The sequence below is a fragment of the Anabrus simplex genome, chromosome 10 (assembly GCF_040414725.1).
Source record: "Anabrus simplex isolate iqAnaSimp1 chromosome 10, ASM4041472v1, whole genome shotgun sequence".
Lineage (NCBI taxonomy): Eukaryota > Metazoa > Arthropoda > Insecta > Orthoptera > Tettigoniidae > Anabrus > Anabrus simplex.
Window position 1 is genome coordinate 59,242,615 of NC_090274.1, and position 27,489 is coordinate 59,270,103.

Sequence of the window (27,489 nt, forward strand, 5' to 3'; positions counted from 1 at the left end):
GAAGGTGCTGAAATGCATCCTCCTTTTGTTGGTAGTGGCACGTAAGAGAACTGTCATGGGGACAAAATTCCTGCTCATTGGCATCTCTGCAAATGGTAGAAATAGTTACTAGGATGTAAAACCAGTAAGATTAAGCTTGTTGTTGTTGTTGCCTGGATATTGGACCATAGCCATAATCCACCCACTCCACAAAAAAGGAGATAAAATCAATCCAGATAATTATAGTGGAATCTCTCTCTCTTTGACTGCACATACAAGATTTTCTCCAGAATCCTATACAGGAGGATCAGGGAGCAACTAGAGGAAGAATTAGGTGAATACCAAGGAGGCTTCAGACCTTGGAAAAGCTGTGCAGAACAAATCATCACTTTAAAATTAGTTATAGCATATTACAAGGAACAAAACAAACTTCTTTCAATAACCTTCATGGACTTTAAAAATACACATGATTGTATTCCCAGACCTTCAATGTTACAAATCTTTAAACAATTTGGGCTCCATTCAATATCAAACTGATAGAATCACCTTAACCAATGCTAAATCGAAAGTCAAGTTCAGAGAGGAATTCTGTGAGCCATTCATGATAAAAACAGGTTTAAGATAAGGAGATTGCTTGTCACCGCTGCTGTTCAACTGTGTCTTGAAATATATAATGAGGGGAATGGTACAAGATTAACTCAAAGAACATCTGAATTGGAAGGCCCAAAGTCAACATAAATTTAAATTGCCTAGGATTTTCTGATGACCTTGTCCAACAATATTCAGGAAACCAGAGAACAAGTCATATCACTACAGGAAATAGCACAGAAAATTGGTGTTGGAATATCTTTCGAAAAGGCGGTAATCATGTTAACTGACCCACCACTCATAAACAAAATTGCCATAGGAAATAAAGAAATCAAAATTGTAGATAAATTTAAATATCTGGGAGAAATCATAACATAACCTCATGAAAAGCTAATATTGCATAACAGAATAAATAAATTGACCAGAGTACAATATGTCACCAAGAATACCTACAACAAAAATGGCCTGTCAATACAACAAAACTAAAACACTACAAAACAGTCGCTCAACCAGAAATAACATATGCAAGTAAAACCATCTTCAAAACAACTAACACTGCACAAATAGACAAAATACTAGAGACAGAGAGAAGAATCATTAGAACGTGCATCAACAAATGATACCAAAATGGACACTGGAGAGTAGCTTCTAATGAAACAGGCTACAAGGAAATAGAACCAGTAATGAGCACAATCAGGAAGAAACACATTTCATTTTTTGGACATCTAATCAGGACACCAGAGAACGGGATCATCAGGAGAATAATAGAATAATTATGGAATAATAAGTGCAACATTAGGTGGATTACAGAAATCAAGGAAGATATGAACTACAAATTACATTGGAAGACCTAAAAAACAAAACCAACAAAATCAGGAAACTCACAAACAAACCAGACAGCAAACCAGAATCAACAAACAGACAATAGGAAGGGTGATTTCCGATGAAGAAAGAAGGATAAGATCTGAGAAAATGAAGAAGTACTGGGCTGACGGGAAACTGAAGATTTATTTGTATAAAGTGGGCTAGAGTGGTCCAATGAAGGCCATAAAATGTTAATAATAATAATAATAATAATAATAATAATAATAATATTATTATTATTATTATTATTATTATTATTATTATTAATTGGAACAACTATTTTACTACTTTTGGAAAAGTAAAACAAAACAAAAATTGGCTCAAAGAAGTCCAAGATGATTTCGAAGAGTTGAATAGTACAATGCAACAAATTGCAAATAGAGAAGAGAAAAGGATTGCAAAAAACAAACATATAAGAATTAAACCACGACGACTATAATAACAAGTGTGAGGACTCCTCAAGTTCAAGTGCGCTCCGCCAGGCAGCGCTCAAGTGGACAAGCTCCTCAGTGCCGATCAACTGGTCTTAGGAATCATGCCAGAGGAAACTGATTAGTATATGCACTTTCCTTTAAAAAACCAATGAAAGATTACAATTAAAATACCATGGCAGGGTACAATGGAAAAAACACACATGGAAATAAGAGCTACGGCCTTCATCACACGTTGCAGTTTGCAGGAGGAGGAGGAGGAGGAGGAGGAGGAGGAGGAGGAGGAGGAGGACATTGACCAAGAGTTGCATCCAAGCAACTGAAATGAGATACAGGAAAAACCAGATGAGACAGGGTGTTCATTAAAGTGATGAGGCAGAGCATTGGTGCTGGGAGATTACAGAACGGGACTGATTCAGAGAAGCTGATGTGGTTTGTACACATGAAAATACTGGAAGAGATTAACAGCAGGCATACAGCGAATTGGTGACTAGGAAGAGGGCTAGTGGTCAGCCCAGAACCTAAAGGAAGGATACAGCAAGGAAGTACTGATGGACAGGGGAATCAGCGTTGACAGAGTGTTTGAAGAGTAATAGTGAATTTTAGGGCATTAGTACACTACCGTAACCAGATAGAATCTGGAACAAGAAATTAATGATGATGATAACATTAATAGGACAGATCTTGACATACCCAAGACTTGTTCACTTAGATTTTAAGGAAAATGTAGGGGTAAGAATGGTGAGAGTGGACCAAAGCATGACAATAATAATAATAATAATAATAATAATAATAATAATAATAATAATAATAATAATAATAATAATAATAATAATAATAATAATAATAATAATAATGGCGTGTGGCCTCCGGAGAGGTCTGGTGCAGGTCTTTTGATTTGACACCCGTAGGCGACCTGCGCATAGTGATGAGGATGAAATGATGAAGACGGCACATACACCCAGTCCCTGTGCCAGGGGAATTAACCAGTTATGGTTAAAATTCCTGAACCTGTCGGGAATTGGACCCAGGACCCCTGTGAACAAAGGCCAGCACGCTAACCATTTAGCCATAGAGCCGGCCACTATGATGAAGAGATTGGAGGTGATGTAGGTATAATCTTATTCTAAGTTTAGAGACAATGAGGATGGCCTAAATTTAGATGTCTGGATACCATAAACGTTGACCTAAGATTTCACTGGATGCAATTAACCACATGAAGTGAGTGCATTGATCAACAAAACAAAATAGTAGACCTTGCCCCAACAGGACAGTGTTAAGATAATGATTAGAGTAGATCAACATGTAGTAGTTAGGTGGAAATATACGTCTGCAAGTCAATAAGTATTTGCTATTTTGCTCTAATTGTCTTTAGGTTTGGCTCTTTGGCATTGTGTGCTCATCAGCCGCTAAATGGCACCGTTGTCTACATCTGTGGTAGGTTTCCGTGTTATCAGATCAGTACAGCTTGCGCTGTTGTGACGTAAAGATGGCTGCGCCACTCTCTCTTTGCACCAAGGACAAACAGCGTTCCATAATCTGTTTTTTGTGGTCTGAGGGTGTGCCAGGAGGGGAAATTCATAGAAGACTTTCAACACAATACCAGGACAATGTTTTGCCACAGCAAAGTGTTTATTAGTGAATTGAACAGTTCAAAAGGGGTCACACAAGCGTGAAGGATGACAAAAGATCCGGGCGTCCATCTGCAGCTGTAACTGATGTCAATATTGAACAAGTGCGCGAAATGGTCCTGAATAACAGATGAGCGACTGTTCTGTGAATTTCCGCTCCTGGTACACCCTCAGACAACAACTGATCTGATAATGCTGAAACCTACCACAAACGTAGACAAGGATGCCATCTAGTGGCTGGTGAGCACACAACACCATAAAGCCAACCTAAAGACAATTAGAGAAAAATTGCAGTTACTTATTGACTTGCCCTCGTAGCACATGCACTGCATCAAACCAGTCTTTGGACTCATGACCAAAATGATGGTGATTATGATTCCTCGTCCATTCCTTGGACATATACTGTATGCACCCGACGTGGCCTAATAACTGATAGCGTATTCTCCATTACTAATGGTAATTCTAAATTCCCTCCATGGGAATTTAGAATTACCATTTGGAATTGCTAGGCGGGCATTAATTCCATTGTGGAGTTTTATCTCCCGTATGCAGTTATCAGACTGTGCCACATAAGTGGCTTCTGATAAGTTCACCTGCATACACCCCAGCATAAGTGGGTAGGGTCTGACACATCCCACTCTGACGAGTCTAGTGTCAGACCTAAGACGAAATGCTGGTTAATAGAGCAAACGCCTGAAAAGCCATACATCTAATTTTTGATCTGATTCTCCATTACTGTCGAGATTGATTGTTGCAAAATGAAAGATGGCTGAGGTTGGCTGGAAAATCTTTCGGCTGCTATATGAGACTTTGGAGAAACCGTATCAGGAAGAACCACATACTGACCTTGAAGCCTTTGTGTATGGGAGGATACCTATATATATTGTTAGCTGTAATTCTTTGTTGGGAATGATTGGGAGAAGCCACTGGGTAGCAACGTAATTTGTGCTGAAATATTTTGCCCTTGGGTAACTACAATTTCTCTTCATCTGTATTTTCTTTGGTCTCTCTATTCTCTCTTCTGGGACCTTTGGCTTCTTCCCTTCATTCTCTGTGCTCTCTTGATGTGTGGCAAGTTACCTTAAAACTGGAAGAAGCACTGGTTCACATCTTGTCTGCCTGTCATTTCACAGAACTAAATTCTTTTACTGTTCTTTGAATTTTATGTTAGCCTGTTAGCTTCTCCTGCAATTTTCTTTTGTCATCCCCACCTCAGTGGTCCCCTGACCTAGATTCTCAGACAACTACTTTATTTAATTTTAGAAAGAGTTAGCTACTAAGTTGAAAGAAGATATATGATGGTTCAACCTTTCAATAGCAGTCACTTCAATGCAGAACACTATGAAATTCTTATCTCTTTAGAAAGAGTTAGGTCAAAGATATACAAGACTGTTCTTAGGCCTGCCTTCGTTTACGGCTCCGAGTGTTGGAAAAGGCAAAAGAAGCACAATCAGAAAATGCATTGAACGGGAATGTGGATGCTGCTATGGTCAGCGGGTGTCAGCCTCTTGGACCAAGTGCGCATTGATCATATACAAGGATCATTTAGTACAGTCCTTATCTGTGAGAATTTGGAGGAGCGGCAGTTGCGCTGGTATGGATATGTTCAATGTCGGGAGAGACATCCAGCTGCAGATTATTGAAAGTTTGGAATGAAAATCAGCATGCAAAAGAGTAAGACAATGATGCTGATCAGTGGATAATGGGAAGGGAAAGGAATGATAAAAAATTCAAGGACAAAACTTTGAAATTCTGGAGAACTTCAAGTCCCTACTGATGCAGGGCTGAACATGGAGATCAGTAAAGTGATTCAACAGGGAAGTGCATTCTACCAGAGTACTACGAGAAACCTGGTGTTGAGGAAGGAAGTACCCATGAAGTGTGAAGAGGTGATGTAATGAAATGGTGCATGACTTTTAGTGCTAGGAGAGTCCAGGAAAGACTCGCCAGGTGCCTGCGTCGTGATGTGGATGAAATGATGATGAAGACGACACATACATCCAGCCCTTGTACCAGCGGAATTAACCAATTATGGTTAAAATTCCTGACCTTGCCGGGAATCAAACCCAGGACGCCTGTGACCAAAGGCCAGCACACAAACAATTTAGCCATGGAGCCAGACAGAGGTGATGTAGAAGATGTCCTACTGCCTAATACTGACAAATGTAGCAGACATCTGGACACTGACAAAAAGAGAGGAGATTAAAATGCAGGCTAGTGAAATAATCAGGAGATAGTGGGTTCGAATCCCACTGTCGGCAGCCCTGAAGATGGTTTTCCGTGGTTTCCCATTTTCACACCAGGCAAATGCTGGGGCTGTACCTTAATTAAGGCCACGGCCACTTCTCTCCCATTCCTAGGGCTTTCCTATCCCATCATCACCATAAGACATATCTGTGTCGGTACGACTTAAAACAAATAGCAAAAAAAAAAAAGTTTAAGAATTATAATAGGAAAAGACAAGTAAGGACAGATTAAGAAATGAGGACATTAGAAAGGAAATAAGAGTGGAAAAGCTTTACAAGTGAATGGAGAGGGATAAACTTAGGTGGTTTGGGTATGTTAAGAGAATGGAAGAAGGAAAGAGGTCATAACAGATGATGGAGTTCCAGACAGAATGAGGCGCAGTAAAAGGAAGACACAAAGATCGTTGAAAATGAGCGAGAATAGTATAATTAGAAGAAACGTGGATTGGAACACAGTTAAGGAAGAACAATGGTGATTGGATAGAAAGGTGCCATAAACATCCCAAGTCAGCTGGAGGCTGGATGGGGGGGAAATGGATGATGATTGACATACAGATCTTGATTGCGAGAAACAAGAGCAGGATTCTAGCAGTAGAAATAAAATTCATAAGGAGCATAGAAGGAAAGATCATATGGGACAGAATATGAAATGATGAGGCACGGGAAAGAGTAGGTGTACATAAACTGCAAGAAGGAACTGATGGACAAGATTCTGAGAAAAGCCTTTGAGAGAACGAAAACTGGAAGTGGAACTAGAAGCTGACCTCAATTGAGATAAAGGGAATCTGTACTGGAAAGCATTGAAGCAAGAGGCTTAGACAGCAGCATAGGAATGAAAGAATAGTGGAGGGCAACCCAGCGTGTATTTGGAAGTGGGAATGGATGAAGGACGCACAAGTGAATTCCTTGCTCTCCTTATTCTGCTTTGACAGGCACAGACATAGAAATTACTGAACCTATTAATTCTAAACAAAATTATAGTTTGCTGGTGACTGTTAATATCATGATCATAGCTACCTCCAGTTTTGTATGAAATTCAAAACACAAGAAAAGTTTCATCCCTGTGGGTGAAATGTTCATAGCTGTTGAGTCGTGATATTAACTGTCATATCACACTGCAGGAATTTATTTTAAGTTTTTAACTGTTTTTAATTTAGTGTCTTGAAGAGTAATACTGTTGTTTTAAAGTAACTCACCACTTTATTTATTTATTTATTTATTTTATTTTATTTTATTTATTTTATTTATTTATTTTTATTTTATTTATTTAATTTTTTATTTATTTATTTATTTTTATTTTATTTATTAATTACATTCTGTGCTGTCACTCACATGTCACTGTTTATAAGTCATGTCCATTTTATTTCAGTCACTTTTAGACCGTAATGGAGTAGCATGGTTAAATATTTCATAGAGGGATAGGAATTATGTAATAGATGTTGAAAATACTTCTAAAAAATGAAGAAAATAATTTCAAATTTTATAATCTTCATGACTGAACACATGGAGTCAACTTCATTACATATTGCGGTAGCAGAAGGAAAGATAATTTATAATGACTCATGTATCTTACCTTTCAGTAAGATTCTGTGTGGCTATAATATTGCATTTTCCAATAGTTACAGTCACATTACTTTCCTTTGAATTTTGTTGTTCCTAATGTCATAATTATATGCAGGTCAATATTTCAAACTCTACATTTATTACTGGTTAACATTTCTTGTGGATTACAACAGCAGAATTTTATTTTTCAAAACTTGGGCCATATTTGTCAAGTTTTAACATTTTAATGATGAGGGAATTTAATTTTCAGTGCTTCATTCGAAATTCTTCAAGAAAGAAAAGATGCATATTAAAGTAAAAGTCATGATTCAGTTTATGCAGAGTTCTCTGTAATTTCTATTTGTGTTACTCAGGGGGACATGCATATAATAAAGTTAGACCTTGAGGTAAAAATATTAAACTGAATTTGTAGGAGGTTTTGAACTAGTGCAAAATGTGATCACAAGTTGGAGAACTTTCAGCAGACTTTGGAATAGTATTCATATGACCACAGGGAGGCATTTGATTAATGCAAATTGTGATTACAAGTTTGAGAATTTTATGGGCTTTGTTTTAGTACAAATTGTGACTACAGGTTGGAGAACTTTCAGGGTGCTTTGTTTTAGTACAAATTTTGACTACAGGTTGGAGAGTTTTTTAGGGGCTTTGTATTAGCACAAATTGTGACTGCAGGTTGGAGAGTTTTTAGAGGACTTTGGATTAGTACAAATTGTGATTACAGGTTTGAGAACTTTCAGGGTGCTTTGTTTTAGTACAAATTGTGACTACAGGTTGGAGAGTTTTTTAGGGGCTTTGGATTAGTACAAATTATGGCTACAGGTTGGAGAGTTTTTAGGGACTTTGGATTAGTACAAATTGTGACTACAGGTTGAACTTCCAGGGTGCTTTATTTTAATACAAATTGTGACTACAGGTTGGAGAGTTTTTAGGGTACGTTTTTCAGTGCAAATTGTGACTACAGGTTGGAGAACTTTCAGGGTGCTTTGTTTTCAGTACAAATTGTGACTACAGGTTGGAGAACTTTCAGGGTGCTTTGTTTTCAGTACAAATTGTGACTACAGGTTGGAGAACTTTCAGGGTGCTTTGTTTTCAGTACAAATTGCGACTACAGGTTGAACTTCCAGGGTGCTTTATTTTAATACAAATTGTGACTACAGGTTGGAGAGTTTTTAGGGTACGTTTTTCAGTGCAAATTGTGACTACAGGTTGGAGAACTTTCAGGGTTCTTTGTTTTCAGTACAAATTGTGACTACAGGTTGGAGAACTTTCAGGGTGCTTTGTTTTCAGTACAAATTGTGACTATAGGTTGGATAATTTTTAGGGGTTTTGGAGTGGTACAAATGTGACCATATATTAGAGAATTTACAGAGGGCTTTGTATTAGCACAAATGTGACCACGTTAAAGAATTAAGGATTAGTACAAATGTGATCACAGGTTGTTTTAAGAGAATGTTCAGAAGGCTTTTTTTAGGATCTTCCTAGATTAAGTGAAGTGGTGTTAGGACTGATATTATTACTCTGCTAAAACAAAGACTGCCTGACTACCTATTCCAGTGCCTCATGAAAAGGGAATTACAGCATTTTATGCTCAGCCTTTGTGTAATGTAAATATTACTTACCAGTTGGCTACACTGCATCATATAGGCATTTCAATACATCTAGTGACAGATTATTGAATTATATTGATTCTTTCATGGATGGTGTAGACTGTTTGAAAGGTGGACCCTGAACTGAACATAACGTATTCATATTATTTAATTTAAACGAAAATAAAGAAATTCAACATACTGTAGCAGAAAATAAAATGTATGTTATACAGGCAAAAGTGTTTCATGCATTCATTTTGAAATTCTGGTCTTCAGCTCGTTGGTAAAACCTCACTTTCAGCCTTTATAATGTAAATAACTATTCAATATTGAAGGGAATTGCAAAACCTTAGGAAATTAACTTCCGTAGGATGAAACTTATAATGAAGTATCCAAAGGTCATTAATAAAATCATTTCAATGTTTTATGTAAATATTAACTGCATATTTTATTCCTGTTTTTCATGATCAAATGAATTGTTTTCCCTTTAATGATTTAAAAACTTACTAAAATGATTGTTACATAATTGCACATGCTACTCCAATGCAGTCGATTGTCACTAGAGTTCTGAACGCTTGGGAAGCGGCGACATATGTGCTTGTTGATAACAGGCATTGCCTCCTTAATAATAATATTAGCAAATTGAACATCGAAGCTTTATTTAAATCAAAAAAGAGGTGTTGGTTGTCTTAATTTTCTCTGCCAATATGTCTTAAAAGAAGTGAATGGCTAATTATTAACGTGTCCAGCAGCTTTGTTTCTGGTAAGTTTAACTTAAGCAATGTTTTTATAAGTCATTTCTTGGGGAATTTTTTTTGAAAGGAACAAGGATTGGTCATAGTCTTAATCACCCTGTGTGCTAGTTCAGGAAACTTTCTCCAAAAAATGATGAATCAGAGTGGGCTAATCTAAATGTCAGAGTACACAGTTCTGTGATTCTCAAGATATTTGGAATTCTGTGCATGTGGAGTTGGTCCAAGCAGATTAGAGCAGATGTAGGTTGCAGCAGTTACATAGAGATGAAGAGGTTGGTTCAGGATAGGGTGGCATTGAAAGCTGCATCAAACCAGTCTATGGACTGATGTCACGAACAACAACATGGAGTTGGTTGGCTCAGAAATCTCCCTTTTTAGTTATAGGAGACTAAAGGCATTTAAGTTATTTATGAAAAGAGAGGGACAAATAGAAACATGGTAATAGAATAAATGCAATGCCAGGTTAGTGTGGAAAGAAGAGATCAGAACAAACATAAAAATACAAAAGAATAAATCCTTGTTTTTCTCTATCCATATCTTCTCAGTTCCCCGATGAGCTTGCTTCTGCTTCAAAGCTCAATGAGGGGTGATCAGGACAGATCATTAGTCTTGATGCGGGAAGTGTAGAATGAGCACAAAGCTAGGGCAACAAACGGAAAAAGGGAAGTGAGAAAAGAATATAAGTAAACGTTTGTTTGTCCAACCCTTGTCTCTTTTCTCTATGGGTCGGGTATGAGGCGAGACGAATCTGTCATGGCAGGCTTTTATGGCTGGATGCCCTTCCTGACGTCAACCTCATCAGGGGAGTTAATGCGATGAAATGAATGACGTGATATATGATGGTAGAAAGGGAGAGGGTGAAACCTGGTGCTGGCACATGGCCTTACTCCTGTCAAATAGCATCAAGGGGTCTGCTCAAGGCTTAACATCCCCATCCAACAGACGAATCACCATCTACAGTGTCATATGCCCTCACTCCATATGAGCACTGCAGAGAGGTTTTGGAATTTAATCCAGGCTTTTGGCACGCAATCTAGTGATTAGAAATTGTACGCCACCACCTCCCCTACCCTGCTGGCCAATATTTCATGCTAATCCAAAGCCTCTGATGGTGACATTTTTTCGACCAACGAGACTTGAACCAGCTAACCACGATGTCAGACCGTTTAGGCTTCAACGCCCTAACGGTCATGGTCACCAGGTGGTAAAAGACGAGGGGAAGGGGACTGAACAAGTTGGTCATGCGGTTAAGTTGCACAGCTGTGAGCTTGTTGCATTCGGGAGATGGTGGGTTGAAACCCCACTGTCAGCAGCTCGAAAGATGGTTTTCCCATAGTTTCCCACTTTCACACCAGGAAAATGCTGGGGCTGTACCTTAATGAAGGCCATGGCCACTTCCTTCACACCCCTAGCCCTTTCCTATCCCATCATCACCCTAAGACTTATATGTGTCGGTGTGACGTAGAGCAAAAAAAAAAAAAAAGGGGAGGAACACAAAGAAAGAAAAGGAACTCAATGGGTTAGTAATAGAAAGTAACATAAAAATGACAAATTAAGTCATGTATAGGGAGACAAGGATACATAATGATTGTTTATAGAAACAAAGACAGAGAAATATATTCTTAATTCTTCACATGTCATCTTATAAATATTAGGTATTGGCATTTCATGAGTCGATGAATGAATTTGTCACTAAATTTGAAAGGTTGTTCGCATGTGGGCAAGTTTAGATCCTATTATTAAATAGACATTTAGTGAGCCCATCTCTGATTTAACGCTGACCTGCTGTATTTTAGTAACTGTGCTGGAAGTGAAGGTAAAGTAAACATCTAACTTTGGTTGTATGTTTGTAGCTTTGCATGCAGTGGTTGGTTGCTAAGGCATGTTGCATGTAAAACACACACTTCTTTCCTAAGCAACTGCTGACCACTATCATACTGAGATATAGTTGGGAGCAGAACTTGCGTGCTTTAAGTCCCCTCACAAGACGCGCTGATTTTTCCTTCAAATATTGCCTTAAATTCACCAACTTTTGGTGTAGAAGCGGGTAATTAGAATTCTTCGTTTCCATCAAAATGTTTCCAGTAAGCCATAGGAGTATAATAACAAAATAAACCCTGAAATTAATTAGTGTGAATAAGTGAAAATATAATATGAACTACTGAAATACTGTCAAGGTTATCGAAGAAATAGTGAGCATTTTGCATTATATAAGAATACAGTAGAAAGTTAGATTTGCTTGTGTAGGTTACCTTTATTTTTAAATGGTCATTACAGAAGGTTTACGACAGTTTCAGTTTTGAAGGGTAAAGGAGATGCGAGTGACTGCTTGACTTACTGCCCTATTTGTGCCCTTTTGTCATTCACTGAAGATACGCAGGCTAGTGCTGGACAGCAGGTTCAGGAGCATTATCAACATAACTTCCAACTAGTGTGAAATTCGTTACAGTCTGCAGCACCAAGGATGTAGTCCATGCCAACTGCCTATTGATGGAGAAACACAGAGGGAGGCAGAAGAGTGTACACACATCATTTCTAGACCTGCAAAAAGCATTTGACTGAGTCCCATACGACCTTATTTTGTGAAATCTTCATTGTCATGGAGTTCCAGAAGTTTGCATAAGATGAGTACAACTTCTCTATCTCAATATCACTTGTGTGATCTGGAGTCCAGCTGGAATCTCTCAGCCTTTTTATATCACTGTGGGTGTACATCAGGGCTCTGTTCTATCACCACTATTATTCATCTTCTGCATAGATACAGCAATAGCTGGTATACAGACACCGCACCCCTGGACCCTTCTCTACACAGATGAAGTGGTACTTGCCCAAGAAACAAGTCTTGAACTCCGCCAGTTGCAAATGTAGACTGATAGCTTGGCTGAGAGTGGACTGCACCTCAACATCTAGAGGACTGAATACCTAGAACGTTGCCTTCAAACCAGTGGTACCATCAGAATTAACAATCATGACCTGCAGAAGACCAGGTCAATGCCTAGGGTCCATTGTCACCTCAAACTGCGATGCCACTTCTGATACCCAGACGAGGGTAAACACAGCTCGGCTCAAGTGGAGACAAGTTACTGGAGTCCTTTCTGATAAAAAGATGCCCCAAACAAAAATTTACAGCACCATGGTGTGCCCCATACCCATTTATGGAGGAGAATGTCGCCAAATTATAAAAAATCATGAACAGATTCTTCGTACCATGGAGGTGAAGATTCTTGGATGGACTCTTGGATTGACCCGTTGTGACCACGTGAGAAATGCAGATGTTCAACAAAGATTTGGTGTTGCTCAATTGTGGAAAAAGTAAGGGAAGCTTGTGTACCCTGGTACCATCATAATGAGAAGGCAGGACTACTCAGTTGTAAAAACAGTTCTCCAATTAGACCCGGGTGGAATAGGACCACATGGAAGACCATTAAAGCGGTGGACTAATAACAACCCGGCCGACATGCGTGATGTTGGCTTAAAACCTGGAGATGTCGACAACAGACCAAAATGGAGGAGAGATAGCAAAACAGAGGACCCTGTACATTGAGATAAATGCTAAGAAAGAGATTACAGAGGATTTAGCCTGTTACCCTGCGTATGGACACAGCCACCTTGCATCTCCAGTTGCCATACCCATGGTCTCCCTTGCATTCTGATGATCTCATTGGCCATTGCAGCCAAGAGCAGGTTCAGAATTCAAAAGGGTATGGATCACAGTCAAATGGAACCGTTCAAATAGAGGGCAAAGTAAACCAATTCAAGTATCTTTGATTCTTTAGTTAGTGCCAGTGGTGACACTTTTTGATGTTCAAATTCACCAGCAGACTGCTGGAGTTCTCTGTTATTGTTGGATGCCCATTCACCTTAAGTCCAAACTCTACAAGACTATCATCCGACTATTTGCTCTGAATGCTGGCCAGCCATGGTAAACCATGGACAAACACTGTATGCCATGGAGATATCTGCTTTGCTAGACACTTGGCCTGACCTGATTGGATAGATCACATCACGAACATACCTCTGTGTAAGACCACGAGTGTTGCTTCGATTGTGGACAACATGTGTGAAGCCCACCTCAAGTGGTACGGCTATGAAGAAAAATCATCTATGGTGAAGACGGTACTACATCACACCCCATCTGGAAATCGACCTTATGGTTTATTCTAGAATCGCTGGCCAATTAAATACAGGAACACTTGCACTGTGCTTAACTAGATCCTGATGACGTACTGGACAGAGCCAAGTGGAGATCAACTTGCTAAGCAACGGACAAACAATAAGAAGATGGTGCTTCTGGAAAAATATGAACTTCACAAGATTGTGAAGATAATCAGGGAAACAGGGTATAGGTAAATGAATGTAAAAAGGTAATGAAGGTAAGTTAACTGAATGATCCCTATGTGAGCTAGGTTATTTTAGATTTGGGCAATACCTGGTGCAGATAACAGAACTGAAGCCATTGAAAATTATTACATAAATTATTACAGAAAGTAAATGCTCAATGATGCCTTGGATGGAATCAAGTGGAGATACATGTGCCGACAAGCAGATATTGCTTTATTGCGGGAATTAAGCTAAGAAGAAATTGAGTATAGAACAACTTAGTAGCATTTGATGAGAAGAAGAGAGAGTTTGATAATGACATTTTGAAATATATGGACCTACATGTGATTTATGCGAGAAGAGCAGGGTACGAATAGTTGATGGGTGCCTAGATACTAATATGCCTTTGGTAGAGGAGACCAAGATATGAGTATGCCAGTGGTAGAGGAGACCAATACTTGAATGTGGTATTGGTTGAATGATAGAGGAGGTCAAAAGCAGTGTTTTTTAAAAAAAAGTCAGGAGGAAATGGTTACTTTTTTTTTTTTTTTTTTAATGGTATTGCAGGCTTGTCTTTGGACTGTTGGATCTGTTATGAGTGATTGTATTTTCATAAAGTAAGTGAATTTCTGTAAGTGATTGTGAGAAATTGTGTTTGTGGAGGGGAATTTTTTTTTTTAGGGCAGACAGCTGTTTTGAAGCTTCTGAAAACTTACTAAACTCGAAATTGCAGATTTATTTTTTTCTTGTAATAAGCATTATTTTTACAAATATTATTTTGTGCAATATTACGATTGAGTTTTCATCTATGAAGTAAATATACTGTACGTAACAATGATATTGTGATGGAGTCCTTTGTAATTTTGTAACTTATGTTAATTGTGTAGCTTTTTACAAGGACATTACAAATAGCTTGAAGTATACAAACAAATTTTTTTAAGTGACTCCAATTTTCTGTAATTCACAGACCATCTTTAGCCAGAATGCAATATTTATGCAGAAAATAATTAGATAACCATACATTAATTTCCATTAGTAATAGAAGTGTAATAAATAATGGTGAGCATTGGTTCTGAGGCTACATTCGTTCTAGCATGTGAAGAAAACTAAGTCAGGAAGCATTTTGGTTGGATGGAGATCATTTGGATAATTTTATAAAACTTTTTGCATCAGCACTTTGTTTCTGCTATGGTTTGCCGATTGCTTTGCTAAGTCCAGTGTTTGATAGTGGAAAGCATCACACAGCTTCCTTTTTTTTTTTTTTTAATTTTTTAAATGCTCATCACCACCACATGGGTACCACTTTTTATTTTTTTCTTCTAGTTACTCATTCTTATTTGTGATACTTGTTTTTGTTTTTGCATGAACCGATTGACTTATTCTTGGCTCCCAACAGATGACACTTCAGTAATGCAACAAGGTAGTACTTCTTATTCTTTGTTTCAATGTCTTCCACTTACCTGGCCATATGTTCACTGATAAACAGAGACTTCTATATTTTTCAATGTCTAAAATTTGTTCAAAATCTCTTAGGATAGATCAGGAATTCAGACAGAATTCCTTTTGTATTCATGTGTCTGTTTTTTTTTTTTTTTTAATTTGAATAAACATTCTGATTTCCCCATAATTGAAGGTTGCCAGACTTGATAAAGCTTATAAAATATGGTAATGAAGTTACTTAACAAATAGATATTTGAAAATACACAAAAATAATGGTACATGTATAGCTAAATGTGGCATTTAGATTAATTCTCTTGATTTCAGAATTGTAGTAAATCTGCATAAAAGACATTTAACACATTGAAGACTGAGCAGGTGAAGTTAGATCATTATATTTTTATATTGATAATAAAAATTCCCATGAGCCCCTGGCTTGGGATCAATCAATCAATTAGTCAATCAATCACTTACTACTGATCTGCATTTATGGCAGTCACCCAGGTGAGTCTTCCCTTAAATGATTTCAAAGAAATTGGAAATTTATTGAACATATACCTTGGTAAGTTATTTCAAACCCTAACTCCTCTTCCTGTTAATGAATATTTGCCCCAATTTGTCCTCTTGAATTCCAGCTTTATCTTCATATTGTGATATTTCCTACTTTTAAAGACACCACTCAAACTTATTCGTCTACTGATGTCATTCCATGTCATCTCTTCACTGACAGCTCAGAACATACCACTTAGTCGAGCAGCTCATCTCCTTTCTCCCAAGATTTCCCAGCCCAAACTTTGCAATATTTTTGTAATGCTACTCTCTTGTCAGAAATCACCCAGAACAAATCAACCTGCTTTTCTTTGGATTTTTTCCAGTTCTTGACTCAAGTAATCCTGGTGAGGGTCCCATACACTGGGACCATACTCTACTCTAGTTGGGGTTTTACCAGAGACTCATGTGCCCTCTCCTTTACATCCTTACAACAACAGTTCGGTAATACTTTTGTTTCGGTGACGCTGTGGACTGAGCATTTTAGTGACTTTTCACATTTTTATACAAAAGTAACTGAAAACCTTACTTACAGTCACAAAACTATTTTGGATTCAGCAACATTTGAGCTATGCATGCATACCTTAATTTTCAAAATTGGAGCAAAACCACTAACTTTTATAAATAAATTAAAAAACTCTTTTTTTCTACTTTAAATTCTTTTAAATGTTCACAGTGCATATTAAAAACATTAAAAGTTACATAGTCACACATACCATGATACATTTATGAAACACAACATACATACTAGTCATTGAGAAATGAAAAAATGACATTAATTATGGAAATTGTCTCTAGTCATCAGCCACATGAGACCATACGGTTATGAAGCTGCTACGTGGTATTTTTTAATGAACTACAAGGATTGTGGAATGTGTTCCAGCACTCTGCTAACATTTGTAGTACGTTGAAGCAGATATATAAACACTAGAACTCAACGCCTTATGGCGTACATCGCTCGTCCTCCACAGAATATTACAAATGATGTACGGCATACGTTGCTCGTCCTCAGAGTGTTAAATTTCATTTGTTGACCATGATCCTTATGAAGTCCACATCAGCAATATGAATGGTTTCTAATAATACTTATAGGGAACCGTTAGAGTCTACAGAGACATATCGTTAATTTTAAAAATACCTTATGTATACCTTCCACATGAAGACTAAGTTTTCTTGGGACTTCTAACCTGAATATAACTAGACCTCCAATACATTTATTGGACTTCATTCATTGTTAATACGGGCTCTAAACATGAAATTAATGCAATTAGTGGCCTGGCATTTAACTGAACAGGAGTCAGGTGACCAGGTCGTAGGCCTTTTAAGGATTGTACAACTCTTGAGCTAAGATTTTTACCAAGCAACTTAAAATCCTAAACAAAAAATAAAGGAATAATTCTATAAATCTCTTAGCGGTATTTGCTCCATTCAGTTTGTTTGACATTGTTGGTATTTCTCAGATTTTATAAATTTGTTGACGTTACCTGTAAGGACTTGCTGTCTCTTGCATTGTGGACTCTATTCCAGGCTATTCCAGGCTATTCCAGATCAAAGGGAATGATTCGATCTCTAGCAGATACATGTGCCCATTGAATCTATAGCTGTTCTTTCTTTATCAGTGAATTCTTTTTGTTTACACTTACCCTTCAGTCTCTTTAACACTGTACAAAGGAATGAATGTGGATTGCCATATGAGTACAGTCTTTCATTTGCTCTGAGAAAATGAATTGGTTATTACTATTAATACAGGATGTCTTGCTCTAAAATTCTCTCTAAACTATAATTAGTGGTCAAAAGCACTAGATAGACCTGATAAATCATTTTCTTTCTAATGTTGATGGCAAACAAAAGGTCCTCTTTTCTGTAATACCATTTTTGTACCTCGTATGGCTATCCATGTACATGGATGTAGAACTGGTAACTTCTTGTAGATTTGTGTTCTGAGTTCTCTTCTGTCTACTTTCTTTTCCTGTACAAAAGAGGATTTCCTCCCTTGGGGTTCTGTATCATATAACAACCCATCATCTGTAAGTGATGTCACGATTGATGTTGCAAAATATTTCAGTCTTATACTGTGTTGATGGTGTGGAACATCATGCAGTGTTTAATAGTGTGTTTCATCAGAGTAAAAAGCACTTTTGTATTGTTTGTGTTTACAGAAGGAACATATTATTTATGGTGCAATATATATTATGTATCGATGGATTGGAAACGGAGAGTAGCAACTTACCATGCAAGCAAACAAGGAGAGTGTAAATGTAAACAAAACATGGGTTCAAATTTTTGACTGCAATCTTCATCAGTGTAGGTTGTGTGTACTCTGCGTGCTTATACTGTAAGTCGCTGTTTGCCATCTGTTTCCTATACATATTTATTTTGCTCCTGAGTTCTATACATGTTAACTTTCCCCTTTTTGAATTAAACTGCACCTGTGGTCAGTCTTGATTTACATGATAAATCAACTGGATGGCAAGTTTACAAGAGAGAAAATGAAAAAAAGTAATATCTGAGAAATGCTGCAGTGTACCTCTTTTATATCAAAGGGAATTCATTATCAGTAAATTAAGAGGTCAAATCATTTCCATGGTTTTGTAAATTTTTATATTTCTCCAAAACAGCTTTTCTTTTTGTGGCTTAGATGGTGGAAGCTCTGGTCTTCTGAATCCGAGTTAGTGGATTTAAATCCCGCTCAGTCTGTGGTATTTGAAGGTGTTCGCTCAGTTGTACCAGTATCATGTAGATAGATTTACTGGCATATAAAATAACTCCTGCAGGACAAAATTCTGGCACAGCGGCATCTCTGGAAACCATGCAAGTAGTTAGTGGGACTTAAAACCAATGACATTAACAGCATTTTGCCCTTGTGTGGCAGCGGGCTCGCCAGTTGGATTGCGGGCAGCTAATACACCATTGAAACACCAATGTAAGCCTCATTTGAAGCACATGCAGCGACAGTGCACTAGAGGATTTTCTGATAAAAGAATCAAAGGCAGGATTTGTACAAGTGGAAGTACAGTATCTCCCTTAGTGCAATGTTGCTGAATTGTACTACAAAAGGAGGTTTACAGTGGTATCTCATTGGTGTAATAGCCATCAACATCTTGGAGAGGTGTAACAAACTAACTGATGAGCCCATTGACATTTTAGGATGAAACTGCTAATTTCATGATTTAAATATCCAAAAGAATTTGAATACTCTTATAAATTTTACAACCAGTGAAATGGAGGTTTGGTTTCTTTCTGAGAGCTTGTTTTTTAAATAATAATAATAATAATAATAATAATAATAATAATAATAATTAGCAGAAGAATAATTGAAAAATTATGGAATAGTAAGACCAAGACTGAATGAATTACACAAATTAAAGGTGATATTGAAGAACTCGAAATAACAGTAGATGATCTTAAGAACAAAACTGACAAAATGAAAATACTTCAAAACACGCATGCACCAGGCTACAGACCAAAATTAATGAAAGGTCGAAGGGAAGGTTGTTTTCAATTGAAGAAAGGAAGACAGCATCTCTCAAAATGGAGAAATTTTGGGCTGATAGGAAATCAAAATGTCCTCTGTATAATTGACTAGAGTGGTTCAATTTAGACCATAAAATGTTCAATCGATCGATAGATAGATTAAATTTGACCGGGCGAGTTGGTCGTGCGGTTAGGGGCACGCAGCTGTGAGCTTGCATCCGGGAGATAGTGGGTTTTAATCCCACTGTCGGCAGCCCTGAAAATGGTTTTCCATGGTTTCCCATTTTCCCACTAGGCAAATTAAGGCCATGGCCGCTTCATTCCCACTCCTAGCACTTTTATATTCCATCGTCGCCATAAGACCTATCTGTATTTAAACAAATTGTTTAAAAATAAAATTGATTGATGCATTAATGGATCTGATAGCTTTTGCATTTATGCCACATGAAAGAAGACAAGCTACCTAGAAGACTTAAAATTTTCTCAGATGAAAGCAGTTCTAACCTACCTGTTTCCTGATGGTTGGTTTATATGTTCCCTCTGTAATACTCATACTGCAAATGTGCTGACCAGTGGCACTCCCAATCATGACCTCATTTACAGATGATGCTTCACATGGAACTAATTGGGATAGTTTCACATCTCCTCATCTTGTTGGAACCCAGCAGAGTTTGTTGGGACTTGCAGTGTGAAGCCACTCTTATAACCCTGCTGGTTGTGTGCATATTTTGGTTTGCACTGTATGAGAGCATCATCAGAAAGTCCCGTCAAGTGACGAGATCATTGAACTACTGTATTTCTCACTTAATGCTTCAAACTTTTAATTTTCTGAAGATGCTCTCATTAAAAAAGCATTTCAACTGAAGTATAGCAGGATGACTATTGTTTAAAAAAAAGTACTTCTAACTTGCAAGTCTTCACAATAAAGTTTATTTGAAATGATTGAGTCAGTTCTTAAATGCAATTTAAAAAAATGATATGCATGTTTCATCCCATTTTGGCTTCTTATGAGTGCTAAAAACGTGGACAGGTTTTGAGAAAAAAGTATTTCTTATTGCGACTTACAAGGCAATGTTTGCAAAGTTTATTCCTAACACGTGTTGTCTGGAAGACAAGATTTGAGTTGCTCACTCTCGACAGAACAAATGAATCATTCATCAAGCATGCTTATTGTTATATATGCTTTACCAAGACTCATAAAAATGCATAATTATTGCTGTGGGCAACCAATATTAGTACAGTAATTACTGTGTATGCCTGAACTTTCTGTCCTATTCATTATTGTACTAATATCTTTTGGGACACTTTGCAAGCATTCCTTATTATATCAATATGTCAACCTTCTCTTATTTTTTTACTTTCATTTGTTTAATTAATTACTTTATAATTATTTAAATAGTATTATAAAATGTGAAGCAATTATACATTAATTTCCTTCAATGAATATCCACATTTTTATTTGCGTTTGTGTGGCATTTTGTTATACGAAGAAATTCTGCAAGGACTTGGGTTGAAACATGGATTTTTAATTACATTTTAAGACTGACATAGCTGTAACTTTGTACCAGCAGTCGGAACTGACTAAAAATGACTTTTGTTTTTTGTTGAAAGTCAATTGGTCAAGCTCTGAAGGAGAAGAAGATATTACCCAAGGTAAATTATTCTTCAGGCTTTCATTCACTGAACTCTCATTACTTAAAAGATTTTCTAGCTGAGAAATGTAATACCAAACTTGGATTGATGGTCTCGGTTAGTGAAAGCCTCAAAGAGTTATTCTACAACAGTATCCTGGGACTGTCACAACAACCTTAAGAGATGTGGTCCTGTGTTGTCTAGAAGCAAAGCAAGGATTTTGTTCATTATGTCTGGAGCTGAAGGTTTATTCCATTTCAGTAACAGAAAGATATTTGATGTTTTTTCTAAGAGGCCAAAGTGCTGTATTTGTGTAGCAATGAAAGCGTTGATCATCATTCTTGCTGCTAGTTTGCGAAGTATGTCGCTCACCTGCAATAACCACCTTGGCACTAATAATAACAATAATTTCGTGTGGCTATTTCTAGCCGAGTGCAGCCCTTGTAAGGCAGACCCTCCAATGAGGGTGGGCAGCATCTGCCATGTGTAGGTAACTGCGTGTTATTGTAGTGGAGGATAGTGTTATGTGTGGTGTGTGAGTTGCAGGGATGTTGGGAACAGCACAAACACCCAGCTCCCGGGCCATTGGAATTAACCAATTAAGGTTAAAATCCCTGACCCGGCCGGGAATTGAATCTGGGACCCTCTGAACCAAAGGCCAGTACGCTGACCATTCAGCCAATGAGTCGGACACCTTGGCACTAAGTGGGGTTGAGTGGTTGGGCGTATAACCAGTTGCCTTTGCCTCCATTTTCGGTGTAGGCTCAGTGAAGCTCAGAGCCATGTGCCTTTCCAGAAATGGAAATCTAGTTTCTAAATTTTCAACTTTTTGATGGGAAATCAGGAGGTATTCTGTTAGACAGGAAGGCAGCCTATTTTGGTTCACATCTTCTGAAATGATAAATGTAACTTGATACAACTAATCGTAGAAGCCACGATAGAAAAATAGATGCAGGCGAGGCCTCTACAACAGTGGTTCAGCATCCATGATATGGCAACTGTTATACACAAAACAAATCCTTCTGATGCTGTCTCCTTACAGAAGGTTGGTAACCACAGCACCAGGAGGAGGAGGAGGAGGAGGAGGAGAAGAATTGAAGCCATCTACTTCCCTTTGGGGACAGGCCTTTACTGCTAATACACCACTGAAAATCACTGGTAAAAATCCATGTTCATCTTGTCAATACTATTAAAAGTTATTTAATCTATATTAATGAAATGCTGTACATGTTTCGAGAATCTCACTTATTCCCTTCATCAGCAACCAAACATTCCAACCAATAATTTGTGGACTTGATACATAACCTTTCCACAACATGCTCTAAATAAGTTATAATTAAAATACAAGATACATAAAATATTTATAATTACATAAAAACAAAAAAATTGTGTATAAAATAAGCATCTCTTTCTTCTTAATTAATATTCTAATAATGTCACTAAAAACGAAGTATGCATCTACAATTTAAATTTTTTATTTCAGCTCCTTCTGTTTGAAACTCTAATGAAGGTAAGGAGCTTAGAGATCCAGTCCGCAAATTATTTGGTGGAATGTTTGGTCTCTGATGAAGAGAATAAGCAAGATTCTTTAAACATATGGCATTTTGTAGATTAAATAACTTTGTATGGTATTGACAAGGCAGACATAGATCTTCACCAGTGATTTTCAGAAGTCGATACAGGCCAAAATCAAACCATAATGGTTAAAATAATAAACACCATATTTGCCTTGGCTATGCAACTCATTCTTTACCTGCTGGTTTAGGTAATTATACTTACTTAATCTTCTTATTAACCTTTATGCACCTAGAATAGGGAGATAATTGAGGGGTGACAAGTGCCTGAATGCTCCAAACATGATTACAAGGACAAATCTTTGCCATCTCTTTTTTTTAAATACTGTTCTCTGGGGCCATACCTTAATACTGTATCTCACTGTAGTTTCAGAACACTTTTATCTTTTTAAACATCCTCTTACCATATGTTCTAACTTTTTGCTAAGAGGAAGTTTACAAGGAATTTTATTGTATTATGTGTCTGCAAAAGTTCTTGGGTAGCTTTTTCCATTTATTCTTTGCTCTTGTTTAAGTTTGATACAATTATCTTTTGGTACTTTATAGCTGTTTTGCTTGTTTATCCTTTTTTTAATAGATGTTAGTTCTGCATGTGTTTTGATATTTTTATATATTTTTTATTTTATTATGTGCATGATTTTTTGATTGATTTTGTGTTTGTATGTTTCACTAATTTCCACAATTCTCTTTTTCACAATCTGTGCCTGCCCTTCATTAGATCCAGAGACACAAAACCCAGGTACCAAACTATTAAGTTTTTTATTTCTTTCAATATGTCTTCTTCTAATCTGTCTTTTTTTTAAAACTTCATTTTCCTCTTCTCTTTACTGTTCTGCTTAAAAGCTTTGTTTTTTGTACATGTGTGTGTGTATGTGTATCACAGTTATGACCTGAAGGCTGAGTGACAAAACTTGAATGAGAGTAAGGGTAAGAATTTAGAAGGCTGTGTATTCTCATCTCTTTTATTCATTGTTTGTTCCTTTTTGCTGATTCATGGTCATCTGCAATGTTGAACTCACTTCTGTAGTGAAGCTTTGTTTATTAATAGGGGTGGCCATGACCTCAAATAAAATTGTACCCAAATTCTTTTTACGGTACAAGACTAGCCATTGTGTGCCCGTTGCTGACTGGTTAGATTTTGTAATTGCAGCAGTAACGCTATCCAAAAGAGATGAGTGACAACAGAAGAGATAGAGCACACCTCAGTTAACAACTGTCAGTACCGAGCTCGATAGCTGCAGTCGCTTAAGTGCGACAGTATCTAGTATTCGGGAGATAGTGGGTCGGCAGCCCTGAAGATGGTTCTCCGTGGTTTCCCATTTTCATACCAGGCAAATGCTGGGGCTGTACCTTAATTAAGGCCACGGCTGCTTCCTTCCCACTCCTATCCATTTCCTGTCCCATCGTTGCCATAAGACCTATCTGTGTCGGTGCGACGTAAAGCAACTTGCAAAAAAAAAAACCTGTCAGTGTAATGCAGTGTAATGTTTCTGCTGATAAGTTTTAGGGATTTAGCAATGGCAGCACATGACCCTGATCAGGGTATTAGCTCACCACCAGTAGTTTGTAGAAACATACATAAAAAACAGTTTGAGTATTAGTGCTTAAATAGAAACATGCATTTTTAATCTTACACAAATCAATCCTCCACATCCGCAGAGCTTACGTCTTGTAACACAGCTCTGTCTGGTGGTTTTGACAGAAAAACATGTCTATAACAGAATTGTGGGACCCTGGATTCTTCTTTCAGCTTTTCAGGCAGTTCTTTTCAATAAATAGGTTTTTTTTTTTTTTAACAGCATATGCTATTTGGATAGCCTCCATGGCTCAGATGGCAGCGCACCAGCATATTACCACTGGGTTCCTTGGTTCAAATCCCAGTGATTCCATGTGAGATTTGTGTTGGACAAAGTGGAGGTGGGACAGGTTTTTCTCTGGATACTCCAGTTTTCCCTGTCATCTTTCACTCCAGCAACACTCTCCAATAACATTTCATTTCATCTGTCAGTCATTAATCATTGCTCCAGAGGAGTGAGACAGGCTTCGGCAGCCAGCACAATTCCTATCCTCGCCGCTAGATGGGAGCTTCATTCATTTCATCCCTGCTGGGCTGAGTAGTTCAGATGGTTGAGACGCTGGCCTTCTGACCCCAACTTGGCAGGTTTGATGCTGGTGCTCAAATACATCGGCCTCATGTTGGTAGATTTACTGGCATGTAAAAGAAATCCTGCAGGACTGAATTCTGGCTCCTCTACATCTCTGAAGAAAGTAAAAGTAGTTAATTGGACGTAAAAACAAATAACGTTATTATATTACGTTCCATCCCTGACCTGGCTGAATGACTGGAAACAGGCTGTGGATTTTCATGCTATTTGGCTTCCCCTAGAGAGAGGTTGCCCAGTAGACAAAGCATTCCGAACATGAGTTACAGTATGTCTTATAATCAGATGCTAAATATCAGTCATAATAGTTATACAAATGATTGCTCAGAATAGCAACAGAACCCGTAACAGTCACAAAGGCCACTATGTTCATAAGTTGATTGTCCAGCCTGACCAGCTGACAGAACTGTGCGAATATGGATGACATTGTGCCTCTAGCTCCAACCATAAGACCCACTACTTCTGTAGACTACCCATGGAATTTTGAACTTCTTGGAATGTCTTCCACAAGAGTGGATTGTATACATTCTGTTTTTGCAAAAATGTCAATTGAAATACAGAAGTTTTAGAAACTATCGGGAAGGTGCGTAGTTTTTACTAGTTACAGACAAGTTTGTGCTGACAGTAGAGTCAAAGACAGAGCCTTCACTCTATGGTTTCATAATTGTTGATGATCAGTGACTGTTGTTCAAAGCAATAAATAACAGAATTATCAGCTGTTGTTATTGGCCCTGTATCAAGAAGATTTATACAAATTCATTTTTGTCACTCAGTCTTTTAAGTGGTTTTCTGTGTGAAAGCTTTTCCTTTATGAATGTTATTTCCTCTCCTTCTTTTTGCACAGCTTTGTTTACTTTCTTCTCTTCTTGCCTCTTGTTTTCCCTTAAAAAAATTCAGATGCTGTACAAATGAATGCATTATTTTCTAATTTATGATGTATTATCTGGGAGAATGGAACAAGCAGAAAAATGTGTAAGTAATATTTTTGTTTATATTTTGAATAAGTTCTCAGGTACAGCATCGTCAAGGGAAGGCATATTAATGTGGTATTTTGGGCCTTCTTCTGTCGTCTGTTATTCTGGTGATGGTATGTAATGATAGTTGTTGATGTAAACGTACATGGTACATGTACCAGGTATGCTACATCTTCCTACTGCCTGCCTTTGTCGTGATGAAGCTCATTGTGTACATTTTAATGTGCTCAGAATGTACTCGAGGTAAGCAACCAGAAACATGCATCATTAATAACCTGAAGGTACAGTTCCTTGCTAGTATGGCAGGGTCCAAACATCGTGCAAATTTACGTTGATGCCTTCACGACAGTTTTTCTTTTCCTTACTAGTTTTGAACCTGTATTAAGTCAGGATAAACTCCAGTACTGTTGATGATTTTGCTGCTCTTTTTCTCCCGTCACTGTTCCCTTGTGATGCTCCATGTTCTTCTCTCTCTGCCAACTCTCTTCCTATATTACCCCATCCCCTGATTCATTTCTATTTGTCCACTTCTCATATCCTATGTTTTCCTTAGCATCTAGGAACACCTATCTTCAGCACCATTGCATTCTACAGTGTGTTCAATTTCTGTCCAATTAAGTAATTACTCTAATTATTTAAAATTTGGTTTTCCCAGTTTTTTTTTAATGATGCATGCTCATTAAATGAATTAAATTACAAAATATAAATCCTCTAATGCAAGTGTTTAGTTCCATAACTGATGCCTAAATACAAACACATTTAACAGGGAAGACGGCTTCAAATATCAAATACCAGGTGCGGTGTGTGGCATTGTTGCAGTGTTGCGTAACTCCTAATAATTGTACGCTTCATTTTGTCATCTTTTCTTAGAATTTCTTATTTTAATAAACCTAACATATATTTTAAAATATATTAAAATCAACCGTATATGGTCGTTCAATGTACTAATGCTTCATAATGGATCAATATAGACTGCCAGCAGCAAATCAAACTCAGGGAGTTTGCCTTCCTACGGCAACTCCCTGGCAGAGAGCATGGCGCAGTGTAGTTTCAGCAGGGACAATCCTAATGTACGTAGCATCATGTATCCAGTATCGCTTCCAGGGAGTTGCACGAGATTAGCAAAACCCCTATCGAGAAACAACTCCAAATGTCCCCTTTAGATTTCACCACTCTGCGGAGATGACATCAGTCTTGCTTTCTCTCCTCTCTGTCCCAGGACATTAGGGCTTCCGATACCAGACTGCCCGCAATATTAAAAACCTTTTGCATCAATGAAGAACAGGAGGGCAAATTTTCAATTCAAGTGAGGTAAGAATAACTGTAGTTGTACTGTATAATTGACCTCTTATTTCCCGTGTTTGAATTGCCAGATATATTTCAGTTTAATAGGATTAACGTGGTGGTGTTGGTAACCATCCTCTGTTAACACTGATCAGAGGGAAAATTGAAGAGGTCCGGCACTGCAAAAATTGAAGGTATCGGCATAAGAAAGACGAGGGCCATGAAAGACATAAGAATGAAAGACTCCCTAGGCCTCATATGTAAAACTGTCTGGGTCGGATAAGAGCAAGAATTGACCAGGGGAGGTCGGATAGGATAGATGAAAGTGAGGAGTCTGGCACAAGCAAGTGCAAGCAGTGTCAGGATTCTGTAAAGGGCCCCATGTGGTCGCCAACCCACGCCCCTAGGGCACCTTTTACTCTTCTCTTACTACAGGCAGG

General features: G+C 37.7%; 1 protein-coding gene across 3 annotated transcripts in view; it reads left to right on the top strand.

Moving 5' to 3' along the window:
* The window catches only part of LOC136882406 (glutamine--fructose-6-phosphate aminotransferase [isomerizing] 2), a 211,509-nt gene that overhangs the window by 132,021 nt on the left and 51,999 nt on the right, over positions 1-27,489 (top strand). The window contains exons 6-7 of one of the 3 annotated variants that reach the window (XM_067155038.2): positions 15,360-15,383; positions 23,348-23,368. The exons of 1 other annotated variant lie outside the window; for it this stretch is intronic. In XM_067155038.2, coding sequence (XP_067011139.1) covers positions 15,360-15,383; positions 23,348-23,368 — 45 coding nt within the window. The remainder of the gene's footprint in view (positions 1-15,359; positions 15,384-23,347; positions 23,369-27,489) is intronic. One more of the 3 variants, XM_067155039.2, reaches the window with a different exon arrangement.